The 15,301-nt window shown below is 49.4% G+C and overlaps 1 protein-coding gene across 1 annotated transcript in view; it reads left to right on the top strand.

Moving 5' to 3' along the window:
• Nucleotides 1-7,683: 7,683 nt before the first annotated feature.
• VANGL1 (VANGL planar cell polarity protein 1) overlaps nt 7,684-15,301 on the top strand; it is a gene marked incomplete at both ends in the record, with an annotated part of 32,278 nt that continues 24,660 nt past the window's right edge. Inside the window, 3 exons of the mRNA XM_084277055.1 lie at nt 7,684-7,766; nt 9,471-9,597; nt 12,889-13,496. Coding sequence (XP_084133181.1) covers nt 7,684-7,766; nt 9,471-9,597; nt 12,889-13,496 — 818 coding nt within the window. The remainder of the gene's footprint in view (nt 7,767-9,470; nt 9,598-12,888; nt 13,497-15,301) is intronic.

Here is a 15,301-nt window from a genome sequence, read left to right as displayed (position 1 = left end):
TTCGCGTCCCGCGAGTTCCGGCGCCGGGAAGCTCGTACGGCCGGAGAGAAACGTGCTCCCGCGGCAGCCGCCGCCGGGCAGAGAGCCGCCTTCCGCGCCCCGGCAGCGCCGGGCCGGCCGCCCGCCTGCCGCCGCGGGCTGCGCCCTGTTAGCCGAGGGCAGCGCCGCCGGGCCGGTTCGGGGCCGGTTCGGGGCCGGCACGCTGTGGAGCGCCGCCCTGAAATGACACGCCGTTTTCTCGTTTAGAAGCCTTGCCGAGGTTGTAAACGAACTTTTAGGCAAAGGGCTGAACTCTCTGACAGCAGGGTCCCCGGGAGGTGTGACTCGGTGGCGGGGTTTTGGGCCGGGGAGGCGGACTTCGCTATTCTGTGGCTGGGTTTTTGGGTCCTGGGATTGTCTGTAAGGTCTTTGCGGCTATTAGGAGTTAGATTAAGTCACCCTGGCTGTCAGAGCAAACTGGGGTGTTGTGGAGCGTGCTCCGTGGTGTCGTTGCCTGTGAGCAATCCCAGCATCAGGGTGCCCTGACTTCGAGAAGCCTTGTGGAGGGGAGAGCTTCAGCAGTGCTTTGCCGTCTTTGAAGAGCTTCGTTTTGACCGTGCTTGGCTCTTCTTCCCCTCTGGGGTTTGGCTGTATAGCTGGCTGCAACTATGGGACCGGTGTTGACTCTGTGATCATCTCACTTGTTAATTTTGAAAAATAAATGATGAATAGAGTCTTATAGAAAAGCCTCCCTTATGAATGCTCTCTATGAGCTGAAATTTTGGGGGGGTTCCAGCCTGTGTCAGAACCACCCAGGCAATATCAAACTGCCTGCAGTGACTGGCTAGCAGCTCCCTGCGCTTGCTGCTTGCCTTTTGGTTAGTAGTGGCAGTGTGCTTGATGGCTTTTACCTTAGGGATGCTTGCACCAAGGGAAGTCTTACTGAGAGAGAGGGATGCTGTGCTAGGAAAACAAAGGTGACTGCAGTTGTCCTAGCAGAACTGCACGTCACATTGTTGTAGTAACCTGCCTGCCTTCCAACCTCATGTCTGACAACCAAGGTGAAGGATGGCTTCAGAAAGTGGTTTTTCTGCTGTAATAGGGCATGTTGTCCTGTGCAGTGACCTGAGGAGCAGGCCTGAGCGGAGAGCTGTGATGTCCAGTTCTGCTTATGGGAAAGTAATTGTAAAAGGCACAAGCAGTGTTATGAGTGTGTCGTACGGTCAATGGGGAGCTGGCAGAAGGAGAAAACAAACCCTTGTCAAAGCTATCTTATGACTTCTTTTAATTTCTCGTTAGCCTTTACTTCAGAATTATCTGATTTGTGTCAAATTAAATAACAATGGTTATTTCCTCAGGGGTCAACACCCTTGGCCGTTCTCCTTGCAAAGTCAGGAACAGCCTTGGCCTTGTACAGAGTTGGAGATAGAGACTTGCACACTCTGCAGCCCTGCTCTGCTCTGTGCTGGGGACTTGATCAGTGTCAGGATGCTCCTTTCTCTTTTTAACTCCAAGGAGAAAATGCAGGAAGAACACATAGTATCCTAAAGAAGGTGGTGTGCTTACAGTAGAGAAACCTTGTGTAGTTTCTATCCTTTAAGGCTATCTTGGTATCTAAATGCTATGGCTGAAAGTAACCTTTGAAAGTAAGGTCAGTGTTGCCTACTTGCATGGGCAGAGTTTGAAGAGTCTTGCAAGAGGCTTTTCCCTCCATTTGATTCAATAAGGTTTTAGGGCTTTAAAAGTCACTATGGAAAACTGTTCCTGTGCACAGTCCCAGGTGCTCTAGTATCATGAGGGTGAGGCCACAATACCTTCTACCACGTTGCATGGCTCCAGGGTTAAGGGCTGAGCTGGAAGGGGAGCAGCCTGGAAGATGCGTGAGTGAGGCAGCGCAGGCTCGCGCCAGGCTGGCAGCAGAGGTGCGGTTTGTTCGATAGGCTGGAATGCCAGTTGTGCTCCAGAAACTTGGATGGCGCGGATGTGGTTCTGGGAGTGTACAAAGTGATGTCCTCCAGGGAGGTGCTTCGCTGATGGGTCCCACACAGAGGACTTCCCAACTTCCAGCTGTGTATCGGGGAGGCAGGGAGACGCTGGGGCTTACTGCTGAGAAGCGCTGCTTGTGTGGGTGGAGGTTTTGGCCAGGCGTCTCTTGTCAACTGAAGCAGCCTCGCTGTGTTTGCAGACCTGTGCTGCACGGTCTAATTAAGCACACAGGTGGATTTATTTCAGCAAACCAAGTGACTTTTCTTTCTGAAATATCCGTGTCGTGGACTAATAGCTTTCAGCCTAGGGGCTGGGAATTCCTGGGGGAGGTCTGTGAAATCTTTCTAAGAGGTCTCTGAGAGGCAGAAGAAAATAGAACCTATTGCTAGAGTGCTTGAATTTGCTGACTACTAAACATTTTTTAAGGTTGAGTGGCTTGTAAATCAAGAGCCACCACCGTAGAGTAAAAGCCCTGGGTTTTACATATATAGTCAATTAACCTTATTTAAAGATGTGCAAAAATAAATAGCTTTTGGAAAACCTTGTTTCCTAAAGCTCGCTGGCTGCCGAAGCTGAAACCCTTGGCTCGGTGAGTAGGCTAGCATGGGTGAACTTCTGTGCTTGCAGGTCCCATTGCTGGATTGGGGCTGGCTCGGGAAATTCAGAAGCAGAAGGTTGCTGTGGCATTGCTCATAGGATTGCTCCTGCTCCATCTGCAGTTGGCCGTAGCGAGTTACGTTACCTCTCGTTTCCCTGCAGTGAAGAATAGGAATACGCGGTGGCCGCACTGTGTGGCTGAGTTACCGCCAGAACTGGAAGGCTTCCTCTCGGCTTAGCCGCCTTCCTTACTTTCACTCTCAAACCCTACCACTATCCCATAGCTTAGCTCTGCGTATTTAACTGGTAAAGCTCTTTGTTTCACTAAATGGAAGGGGGGAAAAAAAGGACTCCTGAGTGTGATAGCTCGTGGGCATCCGTTACCCTGTGGACAGCTGGTGCTGTTTAAGGAGCGAGGCAGCAGCGTACGGAGCCGAACGTGCGCACATCCTCACGGACACTTGTGGCTGCTCGTGCTCCAGATGGCACTTCCCAAATATACATAACTCCGTGAGCCGACTGGCAAATCAACTCTTAATTGATTGCAAGTTTTAGACAGAGTGGGACTGAAACTGTACAGGCAAGGATTTCAAAGCTGAGCTGCTTTGGAGTCATTTGCTTCAACTTCACAGGGGAAAATCCGTCGGGAAGGGATGGGATGTAAAAGAGCGCTCTTGTTTGCGTTTGCCCTCTTTGATTTAAAGATGTAACTTGCTCTTTTAAATTTCCCTTGGGCTGGGAGCCACACTGTGCTCCCTTGAAGACGATCACAAAGCGAACTTCATTGGCAATGGGATTGGGCTCCCAGCATGGAAAACAGCGATTCAAAAGAACTCTTTTTGGAGATTTATGAGCGTACGAAAAGAGGGAGTTAGAAGGATTTGTGTAGCTGCGTAGAAACTGTAATTACAGAGATCTCTCTGGTATTTGGGGCTAACTGCACTTATCCACTATCTTGCAGGATGCAGAAAGAACAGGATCCCAAAATTTCCTTTGGGCCGTCCTTAGCATTGCTTTCCATCTAGTACTTGGCATCCTTCTGTCATCAGTGAGTAAGAGAAAGTCAAAGTGAGAGCGCTAGTGCTACTGGAAGCAAAGCAGTGGGTATAGTTACACAGTTGTGGTTGGAGTGGGGGAGACATTCCTGTCTCTCCCATGATTGTTCACCTGTGCTGCTATTCACCCCGGTGTCGGTGTTGCTGTTTGGGGATGCGCTGTGTGAACTAGGTCATCAAAAGGATCCAAGACAAAAGTGTGGCGAGGGGCAGAAAAGGGATTTCTTGTTTTGCTTTCCAGCCAGTGCAGTTTGCTCACTGAGACTTGTGTTGACACAACCGAGAGTGGTGAGCCGTGGCGTGGAGGTGGAAGCTACTTACCCCGGCTTTCTTGTCGGTGCCCAAATGCAGTGCAATTGTACCCTGGGGCTGGAGGAGCTTTCTTGCACGCCAAGCTCTGCAAACAGACCGTGCCTTCAGTGGAGCCCTGTGCGATGTAATGATCTTTTGTGAAGCCGTTTCGGTTGGCTAAACTGGACTCTCAGTTCACAGTTGTGAATGATGGGGCTGCCACTTTCTGCGGCACGCTTACCCTACCCCTGTGGGCAAGGACAAGAATCATCATTAATGGTGATTTAGTAGTGGAGGTGTTCAAAGACTGTGCTTAGTATGTATATGGTTGTGCTGTGAAGGAGACACAGCTTGTCCATCTTTGTTCGGGTTCTAGTGGTGGGCACTGTTTTGGTGGTGACTAATTCAGGGTTGACTCCTGTCTATGCCATTGAAAGAGCTCTGACCCAGATAGGTAGGTTAGCATGTTAGTTGTCTTCTGATCCACACACGCGTCTTTCCTAGCAGATCCAGAAGCTTTTCTGAGGTAAGGCTGGTCCCCTTCCTGCTGTAAAATAGACCAGGAGATAGATTACCTGCTTGGCTTGGCTATGAGGAGTGTGCGTTTGGGCTGTGCTCCTCCCTTCTCGCTTTCTTCATCTCGTCCTGCTTAGACTGGGAGTGGTGTCTAGCTAGCAGTCCAGGCTATCCTGCATTGGGCAAATCTAGTAAGCCTTGTTGACAGTCAGCCTTGGTGGGGCAACTGACGAAGCCAGTGAGTGGTCTTCTGCTTTCTCCAGCTGAAGTTGGGCAGATATATTTTATTCCTGGCACCCTGTAACTGGCTTGGCAGGGAGATCTGTTTAGTCACTCATGTGCCCTGCTGCTGGGGCAAGGAGGCGGTGCAGAGTCCCCAGGTTCATCATGCTGCTTTTGGCAACAGTCCAGGAAACTTAGTGTTGTTTTGGGGGCTGCCTTGTTGACTTTTCACAGAGCTGTGTTAAAACCCTGGCTCTTGTTTACTCAGGAGACAAAAGTTGGCATGATCCAGCCTGCCCCGGTGTTCCCGTGTCGGTCTTCCCGCGCCTCTGCTTTCTCTGCCAGGTGCCCAGCGCTGCCGTGCTTTGCCCACTGTCAGGCAGGCACTGCTGGCTCCTGGGCCCTGCCTCGGCAGCCTCTGTGTTTCCACAGCAGGCCCCACCTGCTGAAATGTTCTCCGGTGTCTCCAGAGAAGCGTGACCCTGCGCTGCTGGGGGTGAGAGGCGTCGGAGGAGGTGCTCTGCTCCCAGTCCCCATCTCAGCTCTGATTCTTCTGTCTGGGAGTTGGGGGAAATCGTGTGGTTAGAAGAAAATGCTGGGAGATGATAATTTCCTAGAAGCCTAGGAAAAAGGCATAGCCCTCACCCCGGTGTGTGCCAGCAGCTCCCCCTGTTTTCCCTATTCCTGCAGTGTGGCAGTGTCTATTTGTGAAGATCCCGGAGTCCCTTTGAGAACAACCACTAACATCACAGGCAGCAGTTTAAGCCTTGTTATCGTCTTCTGTACAGCCGAGGGTGTTTCTGATTTGTGGTGCCTAATGATTGCCCGGTCCTGTGTAGCCGTCTCCTCTGTTGGTATCACAAGGCTTTTTGAAGGCAGAGGGGTGGTGGCCTTCCCCCCCCCCCCCCCCCCCCCATTTACTGGAGGAGGACAGACGCAAAGGAAGGATTTTTCCATGGCTGCCTAGCAGGACAGAGGTAGAAATCAGCTTTAATGAGTCCCAGCCTATTGCTGGAGCCATAAGCTACAGGCTGTGTGCAAGTCCAGGGAGTTAATGAGCGTTAACATCATGCGTCCCAGTCTGGGGGATTTTCATTCTCGTTACAGTAATGATGCCATTTTCCAAACGGTGCCGTGCCTTGGCTTTATGTCTCGCTGTGTTTAAATCCATTCTCGTTCCTCCCTTCCCAAAACCGGGCCTTACGTTCCCATCCTTATTTGTCCTTCCTAAATTCTCTGCTGCCTCTTTCCTGAGGCACAATATGCATTTGGAGACTGGGAATTCCTGTACGTGAAAGGTCCCCCCCTGCTGCCTCCTCCTTCCCAAGAGCCCTGACAAGCCCGAGTGCCGCACAAATACCTGCGGCTCCTGGTGCGGTGGGAAGGCTTCTTTGCCTCGTTGCAGATTGTGCTGCCAGCCAAGGAGCCCTGTGGGGAAGAGGCTTCATTCTCTGGCACAGCCCGAGTGTGGTAGAGCTCTCTGCTCGCTTACGAGCTTTTCTGGAGGTGTTAGTGGAGAAATCTCATGGCTGGAAAGAATAATTGGCCAAGCGTAGAGCCCGACTTCCATTGTTGTCCTTCGGTGTTTGGGGAGGGAGAGGGCTGAAAGCGGTGGTTGACTCTTTTATTGCTAACAGCTTTTCAAAATTGCTGTGAGCAGGAAGTAATGGAGGGATCCAGTTTAATTTTAAAGCTGTCTTCTGCCCGTCCTGAAAGCATGGCGTGGCTGTAGGCCCGTGTTGGCTAGAGGCAGCGGTTGTCTGGGCGGGAGGCACGTGAGAGCACTCCACGTGCCAGACACTAGGCCCTGCCAAGGTACCTCCGTCCGTGGCTGCGGCCCTTCCGTCTGCACCTCTCCTCCATTTGCGTGCGTTTATTCCCCTCCTCCTTTCCATCCCTCCTCTCACCTAATGGAAGGACGCGGGTTTGGGAAGCAGGATGGTGCCTATACCCTTCTTCCCCACAGGGTTCAGAGTTCTCGATGTGGGAATTGTTATGATGTCACCTTGCTCCTGTTCCAAAATCCCGCGACCCTGCCCTTTGCAGATGGGACTGCAGCTTCTCTTCCAAGTGCAAGTGCGTTTGTCAGAAGTGCTGGCCCACATAAGCTGGATGTGAGCTCTAATCAAGCCTCCCCAGTGTTATTCGTATGCACATGTATCGAGACAGTCTTTAATAAAATTAAATCTTTCAAGGCCTAAAATAGCTTCTGTAGGCAAAGGTTACGAAGAAAGGGAGGGAGGGAGACGCTCACAGTGCCACTGATGGTGTGGTAACTGGTGCTTGTAAAATGGGCACACCTTGCAGTTGTGAAAACAAAGCAGGTTGGGACATGGTGGTCTGATCCTCTCCTGTGACTTACCTAAGGAAGGCACCCTTACCCCCCAGTGCTTCCCTGCATATACAGGCTGTAGCGCTGCCCTTGTGGTCCTGGGAGTCTTTGGGTTGTGCGTTATGCAGGTGAAGAGGTGGGGTGTGGAAGTCGAGCCTGAGACAACTTCTGGGGGTGAATTCCTGTAACCAGGTTGCTGAGCCTTCTCCAGGTCACTGTCTTTCCCAGGTGACTGATGCTGTTTCTTCCAGATTTTCAGATGAAGGGGCTGGGTTTTGCAAAACAGAGGCGATTACCAGGTTATTTAAAGCTCTACAAATGTGTGTGTTTCACTGGACCAGAAAGAGAGAGAGCGGCCGGGACAGGCTTGTGGATTGGGCATGGTGTGATGAGCCCCTGTGGCCAGCGGGAGGGAACTGCTGCTGTAGGAATGATGTAGTGCTTTGCTGAGAGTCTGCACTTCCATGCCTGTTTCTCTCTCCTTAGGTCGACCGTGAGGAGCCGAGCACCCTCCCTCCCCTCCCCTCGCCTCCCCTCTGGATTCTTTGTAAGCGAAGCTCAGCTCACTGCTCTCCGAGGACCACACATCACTGATGACTGGGGAGCAAAGAGTACCCAGGAAAGCACTTTTACCACGGACTCCACCTCAGGAGCACCAGGATCAAGTCTTCTAAGTAAACTCTGTGCCCTTTCCGTCCAGACCTGATGTCTGCTGCAATGGATACAGAATCCACATATTCGGGATACTCCCACTACTCAGGTCACTCCAAAAAAGCCCACAGACAAGGGTAAGGAGACTTTTATGTTTGTTTAACTTCTGCTATAAGCTAGGACACGTCCTGTGGGGGGAAAAACAATTGTAAGCTAGGATGTAGTCAGTGGGGCCACAGCTCTGAAGGAGATGCATGTGGAGAGTCCCCATCAGCAACCCCATGAGGAGACTGGAAGCAGTAATGCTGCTAATTTAAGGATATTCAACCTGTTGGATGCATGCTGAGGTCATGTATAGCAAGAAAGATTTGGACAGCACTAGCAGAAGGAAGAGATCACTTAGCTCAGCTCTTAAAGTGTGAGGGATGGATAGTCTCTGGGGAGATGACTTCCTAAACTGATAATTGCCAGTTGTTTTCTCTTCTGATGCCATTTCTTTATTGTGTAATAATGTTTCCTATCTCTCCCCACCATCTTCCTGGCTACTCTGTAGCTAGTACTTGTGGGGTTTTTTAATAGAATTTGAGTGGTACTTGAGTCCACAAGAAGTCCTTTATCAGCATTGATTGGATTAGAAGTCAGGCTTTTCTGAACCTGAATAGCAAGTCCTCTTTGTGGTAGATCAGCAGCCTTGAAAAACATCTTGCTCTCAAACTTTTGATTACTTGAAATGTTATCCTTTCACCCACCCCCACCACCTCTCCCTGCATCATCATTAGTCTTACATGCAGAACGTATGCCACTTACAGTCTCTGCAACTTAAAACTAAGCCACTCAAAAATAATTTTGCATCTCAGAAGCAATTACCCTGTGTGGTTGGAAAAAGAATTCTTCCATGAAATGAAGTCTCTTTGCTCAGAGTCCAATTATTGAGTAAAGCATCTCTTGTTTGCCTTTTCTTCCTTCTTTAACACCCTCACCCCAATTTGGATTCCATTTGAAGCTTAGAATGCCATATGGAAAGATGCCTTCAATGTTCCCAAAACAACATAAAAATCCTAGAGCCTGTGAACAGGATCAAGTCTCATCCCATTACACCTTTGGGCTTTGGTAATTCCAAGAGAGACACAGTGAAGAGAGCAGAGCTGGGACTCTGGATGCTCCCAAGCTTTTAAGCTGGTCCCCAAGCACAGAGAATGTCTCTGGTACAAAGGCTGCTTTCCTGTCCAGGTAGGAAGAGGAAGGAAAATATCAATGGGGCTTAATTCATCTTGAGACACCCTCAGATGAAAAGCCATGAGGTCTACAAGGGTAAGCACTAGCCTGGTAACCCCCAATGCTGTTGCTGTCTTTGTAGGAGGTTAGCCAGGGGTTATTAACCAGTGGAAATAAAGCTGCCTTGAGTGTGTGTTAACTGTACGTGTTCCTTTGAGGCAGCTTGTTGCGGGAGGAGACCTGTGTAGAGCAGTTAATCCCAAATGGAGTTGACAGTTGTTTGGAGAACGCAAGCATCCCCTCCAAGCACAGCACTGACAGAAGCTGTTTTAAGAGAAGATGAGGTAGTGAGGGTGTACCCCTGTCTCCTTTGGTCCCCTCTCCAGGCACTGAGAGGGTAGACTGTCCCAGCACCAGGCTGTAGGTGGCTCTGGGCAAAGTCTCTTTTCTACCTCTCCCAAAGCTTGTTTGGTCATAGGTTGAGCCAAGACTGATTAAGAGATGGGCAAGCATGACTACAACCTAATGCTTAAGTCACCTCCTGCGGGTAGAGGTGTAGAGAGCTCCAGGCCCTGCTCCAGAAGCTCTGTGGTAACGTTGTTCTCCTCTTGCTGTGTTTGGAAAAGGAGTCGGGACAGGCACAAATCGCCGCGGAGCAAAGATGGCAGCAGGTCTGAGAAGTCCGTCACCATCCAGACGCCTCCTGCAGAGCCGCTGCTTGGGAACGATGCCTCGCGGGTGGAGGAGGGACAGGTAAGGAGTAAGGTTTCTGGAACAGATGTACTGGCACATGAGTAGAGAAAAAAAAGTGCTGCTTGCATGCTGTTAGTAAAGAATCACGACTTATTCATGAATAAAGCCAAGGTCTCAGTCAGTTTGGGCTTTTTCTGACAGCACTAGTGCTGCTGTGACTACCCCTGGGGCAGTGAGTTGCCTCTGTCTCCAGAGTGCCAGCTGCCAAGCCCTACAGAAACATGTTTCCATTGTCTTGCTGTGCATTATTCAGGTCGGGTCAGCCCTGTCACCTGTGTCTGCACTTCAGTTTTTAAGCAGGCTTTGCTCTAGGTAACTGTGTAAAGCACATGAGGAGCAAGATCCCAGTAGGAAAAGGAGGCAAGAAATGTAAAACTAATGTAAGATACCTGCTAAGGAGGGTGAGCTCAGCGAAAGCTAGAACACCAACACTGGGTTAAATGAAGAATGGAATAATGCTGGGTTTGAGTTGCAGTGAGGATACTAGCTGTGGTACAGTCCAGCACACTCTCTGCTCTAGCAGTTGATGTGAATGTATGTATTCATTTTCCAAGAATGGCTGATGCTGCAAGGTGTAGAATGCAGGATGCTCCAGTGCCTCCTGGGCTGGATTTGGGGTGTGTTAATCCATGGCCATGGGGCTCCACCTCTCCTTTCAAAAATAAAAAAATAAAATTGCCTAGTTTCCACCCAAACTGTGTGTGGTAGTACTGTTAACAGTATTCAGAGAGCTACAGATACTCACATACTGCCACTTGGTATTTTCATAGAACCGTAGAAAGTACTGAGTTGCAAGGGACCCATAAGGATCATGAAGTCCAGCTCCTGGCTCCACACAGGGCCAGCCAAGTCAGAGCTTGTGACTGAGAGCATCGTTCAGATGCTTCTTGAACTCAGCCAAGCTCTGTGCTGCAACCACTTCCCTGGGGAGCCCATTCCAGTGCCCGACCACCCTCTCAGTAAAGAACCTCTTCCCAATATCCAACCTAAACCTCCCCTGTGGCAGCTTCATGCCGTTCCCTTGGGTTCTATCACTGGTCACCAAAGAGAGGAGATTGGGACCTGGCCCTTCACTCCCCCTCATCAGGAAGCCACAGACCTCTTCTCCAGGCTGAACAAACCAAGAGACTTCAGCCTCTCCTTGTAAGACTTCCCCTCCAGACCCTTCACCATCCTTGTTGTCCTCCTCTGGACACTCTCACAATATTTTTGTACCCTTCTTGTACTGTGGTGCCCAAAACTGCACCCAGTACTTGAGGTGAGGCTGCACCAGTGCAGTGTAGAGCAGGATTTTGTAATCAGATGCTTGTGGCTGTGAATCTAAATAGATCTAAAGGTGCTGGTGAATTCTTAAGCCCTTGTGTTCATGCAGACATCCTCAATGTGGATTAAAGCCAAAGCAAAATAAGTTGATGCATAAGCATAAGTTGATGCATAACCTACTCCAAGGGAGTAAGGTGCCCTAGGTTGGGTCCAGCAACTTTGTACCACTAGAGATGTAGGGTCATAGTTCCATATAATGTTCCACATAAGTTCCCACTTAAAGTGGGAAGAGCTGTTGCTTTTGGTCAACCAAGACAAGGATTGCTTCTTGTCTTCTGAGCTGTAGCCTTAAGCTGCTGTGGTGTTTCTGTCCCTTCTGTCTTCTGCACAGTTTCCCAGCTCATCAAATGGAGGGAACTATGCAGACCTATTGCATGCACAATAAAAAAATAGTTGAAATGCTTAGCTTGCTTTACTGGAGGCTCTGGCAAAGAGGGGAATTTAATAGGATTGTGCTGCCTTTCAGGATGTAGTGCAACTTAGCTCTTCTGGGGCCTGTGTTTTTTGATGAGAAGTCACTCAAAAAACCCTCATATTACTTCAAGATGCTGAATGTTTGTGGTTGGTCTGTTTCAAAACCCTTACTGCTCTAGGCGTGGGAGGTATTCATGTCTTGAAGAACATTAGAAGTTAAATCCCTGGAGTTGTTCAAAGTAGTTGTGCTATCTCTGTCTACTCCTTTCCCAAAGGTTCTTGAAGACTCTCTCCTCTAACTCTTTAGAAGAAGTGAGTCAGGGTTTAAAATAATGCCCATTTCTTTGAAACTAAATGTTTTGATCAGCACATGTAGCTGCAGAAGTCTGGGGGAATGTGTAAATCCTATTAATGACAGAGGCTGCAGGAAGATGCACTCAGGAGGGTAGGAGGAAGAGCAAAACATGTGACTTTTGAGAGTTGGAGCTCCAGAAGCATCAGGTGCCAAACAGCAAAGCACACACATTGCCGCTGTTGGTGTGTTTGTGGGAAGCACCAGGAGCCTTCATGTGCATGAGTCACTCCATCAGCAGCTCAGAGTCAGATCCCTACGTGTCAGCGTAACCTTGTTTCTGCCAGAACTGTGAAGGAGCAATTGGGAGGCATCATGGGGTGGAAGAACTAGCTCACAGGAGCCCTCTGATATTAGCTAGGGAAGAAATGAGACTTGCAGAACTTGTGATGTAACCTGAAGCATGACTATATGGCGACTGTGTTTCAGGTAAGCTCCTTTGTTGGCTGAGTAGCTTCTGATCATGTCCTGGACTCTGATACCAGAGCTACTTGGTAGTCTGGGATCCTCTAAACTTAAAGCCTCATGCCTGAAAATATTCTGTGTGGCCACCTGTGATTTATTGGTTTAGCTAAACTTCTTAGAAGGTCAGCAATTGAGGGCAGCATGACTGCAGAGGAAAGTAAAAGGAAACGAAGCGGCGGAACTTGCTGGAAGTGTGGTTGCTTCTGTTACAGATGGAAAAATAACGTGTGGATGTGTTTTTGATTGTGTAACAACAGCTGGCTTGAGACACTGAACTGAAAATTTCCCTTCCAGGTGCTTCTGTGGTGCACTTGCACCGCAGAATTTGTGGGCTGGAGGAATGCTAGTCCTTGCCCTGTGCATGGGAACTGATGATTGCTGCAGTTTCCAAGAGTTATGTGATATTATTAGTCAAGTGTGCAGGAAGAAGAACCTCTGGGGTACTGTGAGTGGCATGGCAAGCTGAGCTACCTGCTCCATGGTTATAGTTTATACACCTCACGTTTATAGTCACTGGATTGGATAAGTTACTGTTGTTTCCAAACACTTGCTAATTTTCACAGTTGATTGTTCAGTATATTGAAGGTGTGGCTTTTGCTGTTCGGTTTGTTGGGTTATGGTTTTTTTTTCCCAATATTCTGTTGTAGCAATCTCTTTCTGGGCAAGAAATATAGAGGAACTGGAATGAACAACTGGATTGTTTCAATATTATTTTTGCTTATCTCTTTCTCCCTCAGGATGACAACTGGGGTGAGACCACAACAGCAATCACAGGCACCTCTGAGCACAGTATCTCCCAGGAGGACATTGCCCGGATCAGTAAGGATCTGGAGGACAGTGTTGGGTTGGACTGCAAACGTTACCTGGGCTTAACAGTGGCAGCTGTTCTCGGACTCCTTGTCTTCCTTACCCCCATCGCCTTCATTCTGCTACCCCAGATCCTGTGGCGAGATGATCTGGAGCCGTGTGGTACTGTCTGTGAGGGACTGTTCATCTCTGTGGCATTTAAACTCATCATTCTTCTGATTGGGACCTGGGCGCTGTTTTTCCGCCAGCCTAAGGCAGATATACCCAGGGTGTTTGTATTTCGGGCCCTTCTGTTGGTCCTCATATTCCTGTTTGTGTTTTCCTACTGGCTCTTCTACGGCGTTCGCATCTTGGACTCGAAGGACACCAACTACCAAGGAATCGTGCAGTACGCGGTGTCTCTGGTGGATGCTCTGCTCTTCATTCACTACCTGGCCATTGTGCTGCTGGAGCTGCGGCAGCTGCAGCCCATGTTCACTGTCAAGGTGGTTCGGTCGACGGACGGAGAGTCGCGATACTACAGCTTGGGGAACCTGAGGTAGGTACAAGCCCTTGAAGTCCAGCGGGGCTGCAGCGCCAAGTATTAACTGCTTTTGTACAGGTGATATTGCTGGCTTCCGAATCTTCCCGCAGGGGCGTCCTAGAGCGTCTCCACAGTCACCTAACTGAGCCTCTCCTCCCTCCTCTCTAAGGGTGGGAAGGGTGGTCCCGGTTTTAGGGGAGTCCTGAGCATTTCTGTACATGGGAAGAGGTGATGGCACAAGTTGAGGCTGGTTGTTGGGCTAAGTCTGATGAGCTCTTTAAGATCCTTCTCTCTGCTTCTTGCCCTCTCTCCTCCCTTGAGGAAAGGGGAGGGGCTGCCCTGAGCCCAAGCCAGCCCCAGCTATGGGCCAGGTGCCTTTTTTGGAGCAGCCCTTCCGGCCGTACAGAGCATCGTTGCTCCTCTGAGCTTCTCCTGACAGTCTCTGTGGCAGGGGCTGAAGGAAGAAGTAAGTGGCCCTGTGTGAGAGGCAACCTAACATGCTGTTGGAAACACCTGTCCTCCCTGTTGTGGAGGAGTCACTCGAGGAACCTGAGTGAGCATCCCTCAGGTGGGATTGAGCGCTGTGATCTGGATCCCGTCTGCGCCCTTCGCGTCCGGTTGGAACGCTTGTGTTCAGGTGTTTGTGCTCTGAAGCCTGTTGCTGCCTCGGCCCGGGGCTGCCTTGGAGGGCTTCCCTGGACAGCTGCACCTTCAGATCTGAAGGCTGCCTTCAGAGGATGGGGACTCCTTCCTTGTTTTGCAAGTCTGCGGTGGTCTGCAGTTTTGTGTGGGTTTGAGTGAAACAGAGTTTTGTCCTGCTGAAGCAGTTGCCCTGATGCACCTAAAATCTGCCAGCAATTCAGGCATTTAGGAATAATTATTTTTAATAAGTACTGGGGCATGTGTAGATGTTTGTTTGGATTTTTATGTTGGGTTTTTGTTTGTTTGTTTGTTTGTTTGTTATTAAAAGCAGTGCTATGCTGCTCCTGGCTTCATTTAATAGCGTGATGCTCTTGTTGTCATGGTTCAGTTTGCTGGGTCTGGGAGTGTTTGGGAGCTGTTCGGTATCCGTAGGTGACACATGCGTGCCTGCTTCCACCTTCCCACCGGGGTTAATGCTTCCCTCAGCAGAGGTACAAGTGAAGGGGTGTGTGTCTCAATCTCCTTAGCTCCTGTGTCCTGCAAAACTCTCTAGAAATCTCTTGAGTTCCTATGCCCTTTGAAGCTAGCAGCTGGGCTCTGAAGATGACTCCCGGACTGTATATGTGCACTTAAACATCTGTTCTGCTTATCCTGTCCAGACCCCTGCGGCGTGTGTATCTGTTGCAGATGGAGCGATTAGTGTCTGCAGGTTTAAGTGGCTGTAGGAACTGTCTTCTCAGCCATTAGCTTAGCAGTGGAATTGCTTTGAAGCAGATTTAGTGGTTGAAGCTCAAGTCTGGGATTTGACTCCTGGGTGTTGTTTCTGACTTAATAGAAGAACTCCAGGTCTTTTGAGTGAACAAGGTCTGGGCTTTACTGTTCTCTGTAAAACATGAAGGAGAGCCCCTCTTTTCTAATGGAAGTGCTCCCCTTGACTTAAGGTCAATTTTCATTCACAGATTTTTTTTTAAAAATGAACAAATCTCTTTATTTTATTGTGAAACTTTTTTTTTTAATTATTATTTTTTTAACTTAACAATTCCTCTGTGGTAAGTGACAGATCCAGTGTAGCCTTTGAGACTAGGGAGATGGAGAGATGATTACCAAAGGGTTCCCCCTTGCCACAGCATTGTGCCTTGAGGTGTGCTGGGGCAGTTCTCTCCTAAGTGAATTCTGCA

The sequence above is a fragment of the Gallinula chloropus genome, assembly GCF_964237585.1.
Source record: "Gallinula chloropus genome assembly, chromosome: 1".
NCBI classification, from domain to species: Eukaryota; Metazoa; Chordata; class Aves; order Gruiformes; family Rallidae; genus Gallinula; species Gallinula chloropus.
The sequence above is the reverse complement of the archived record's forward strand: the minus strand, read 5'-3'. Positions and strand labels throughout refer to the sequence as shown.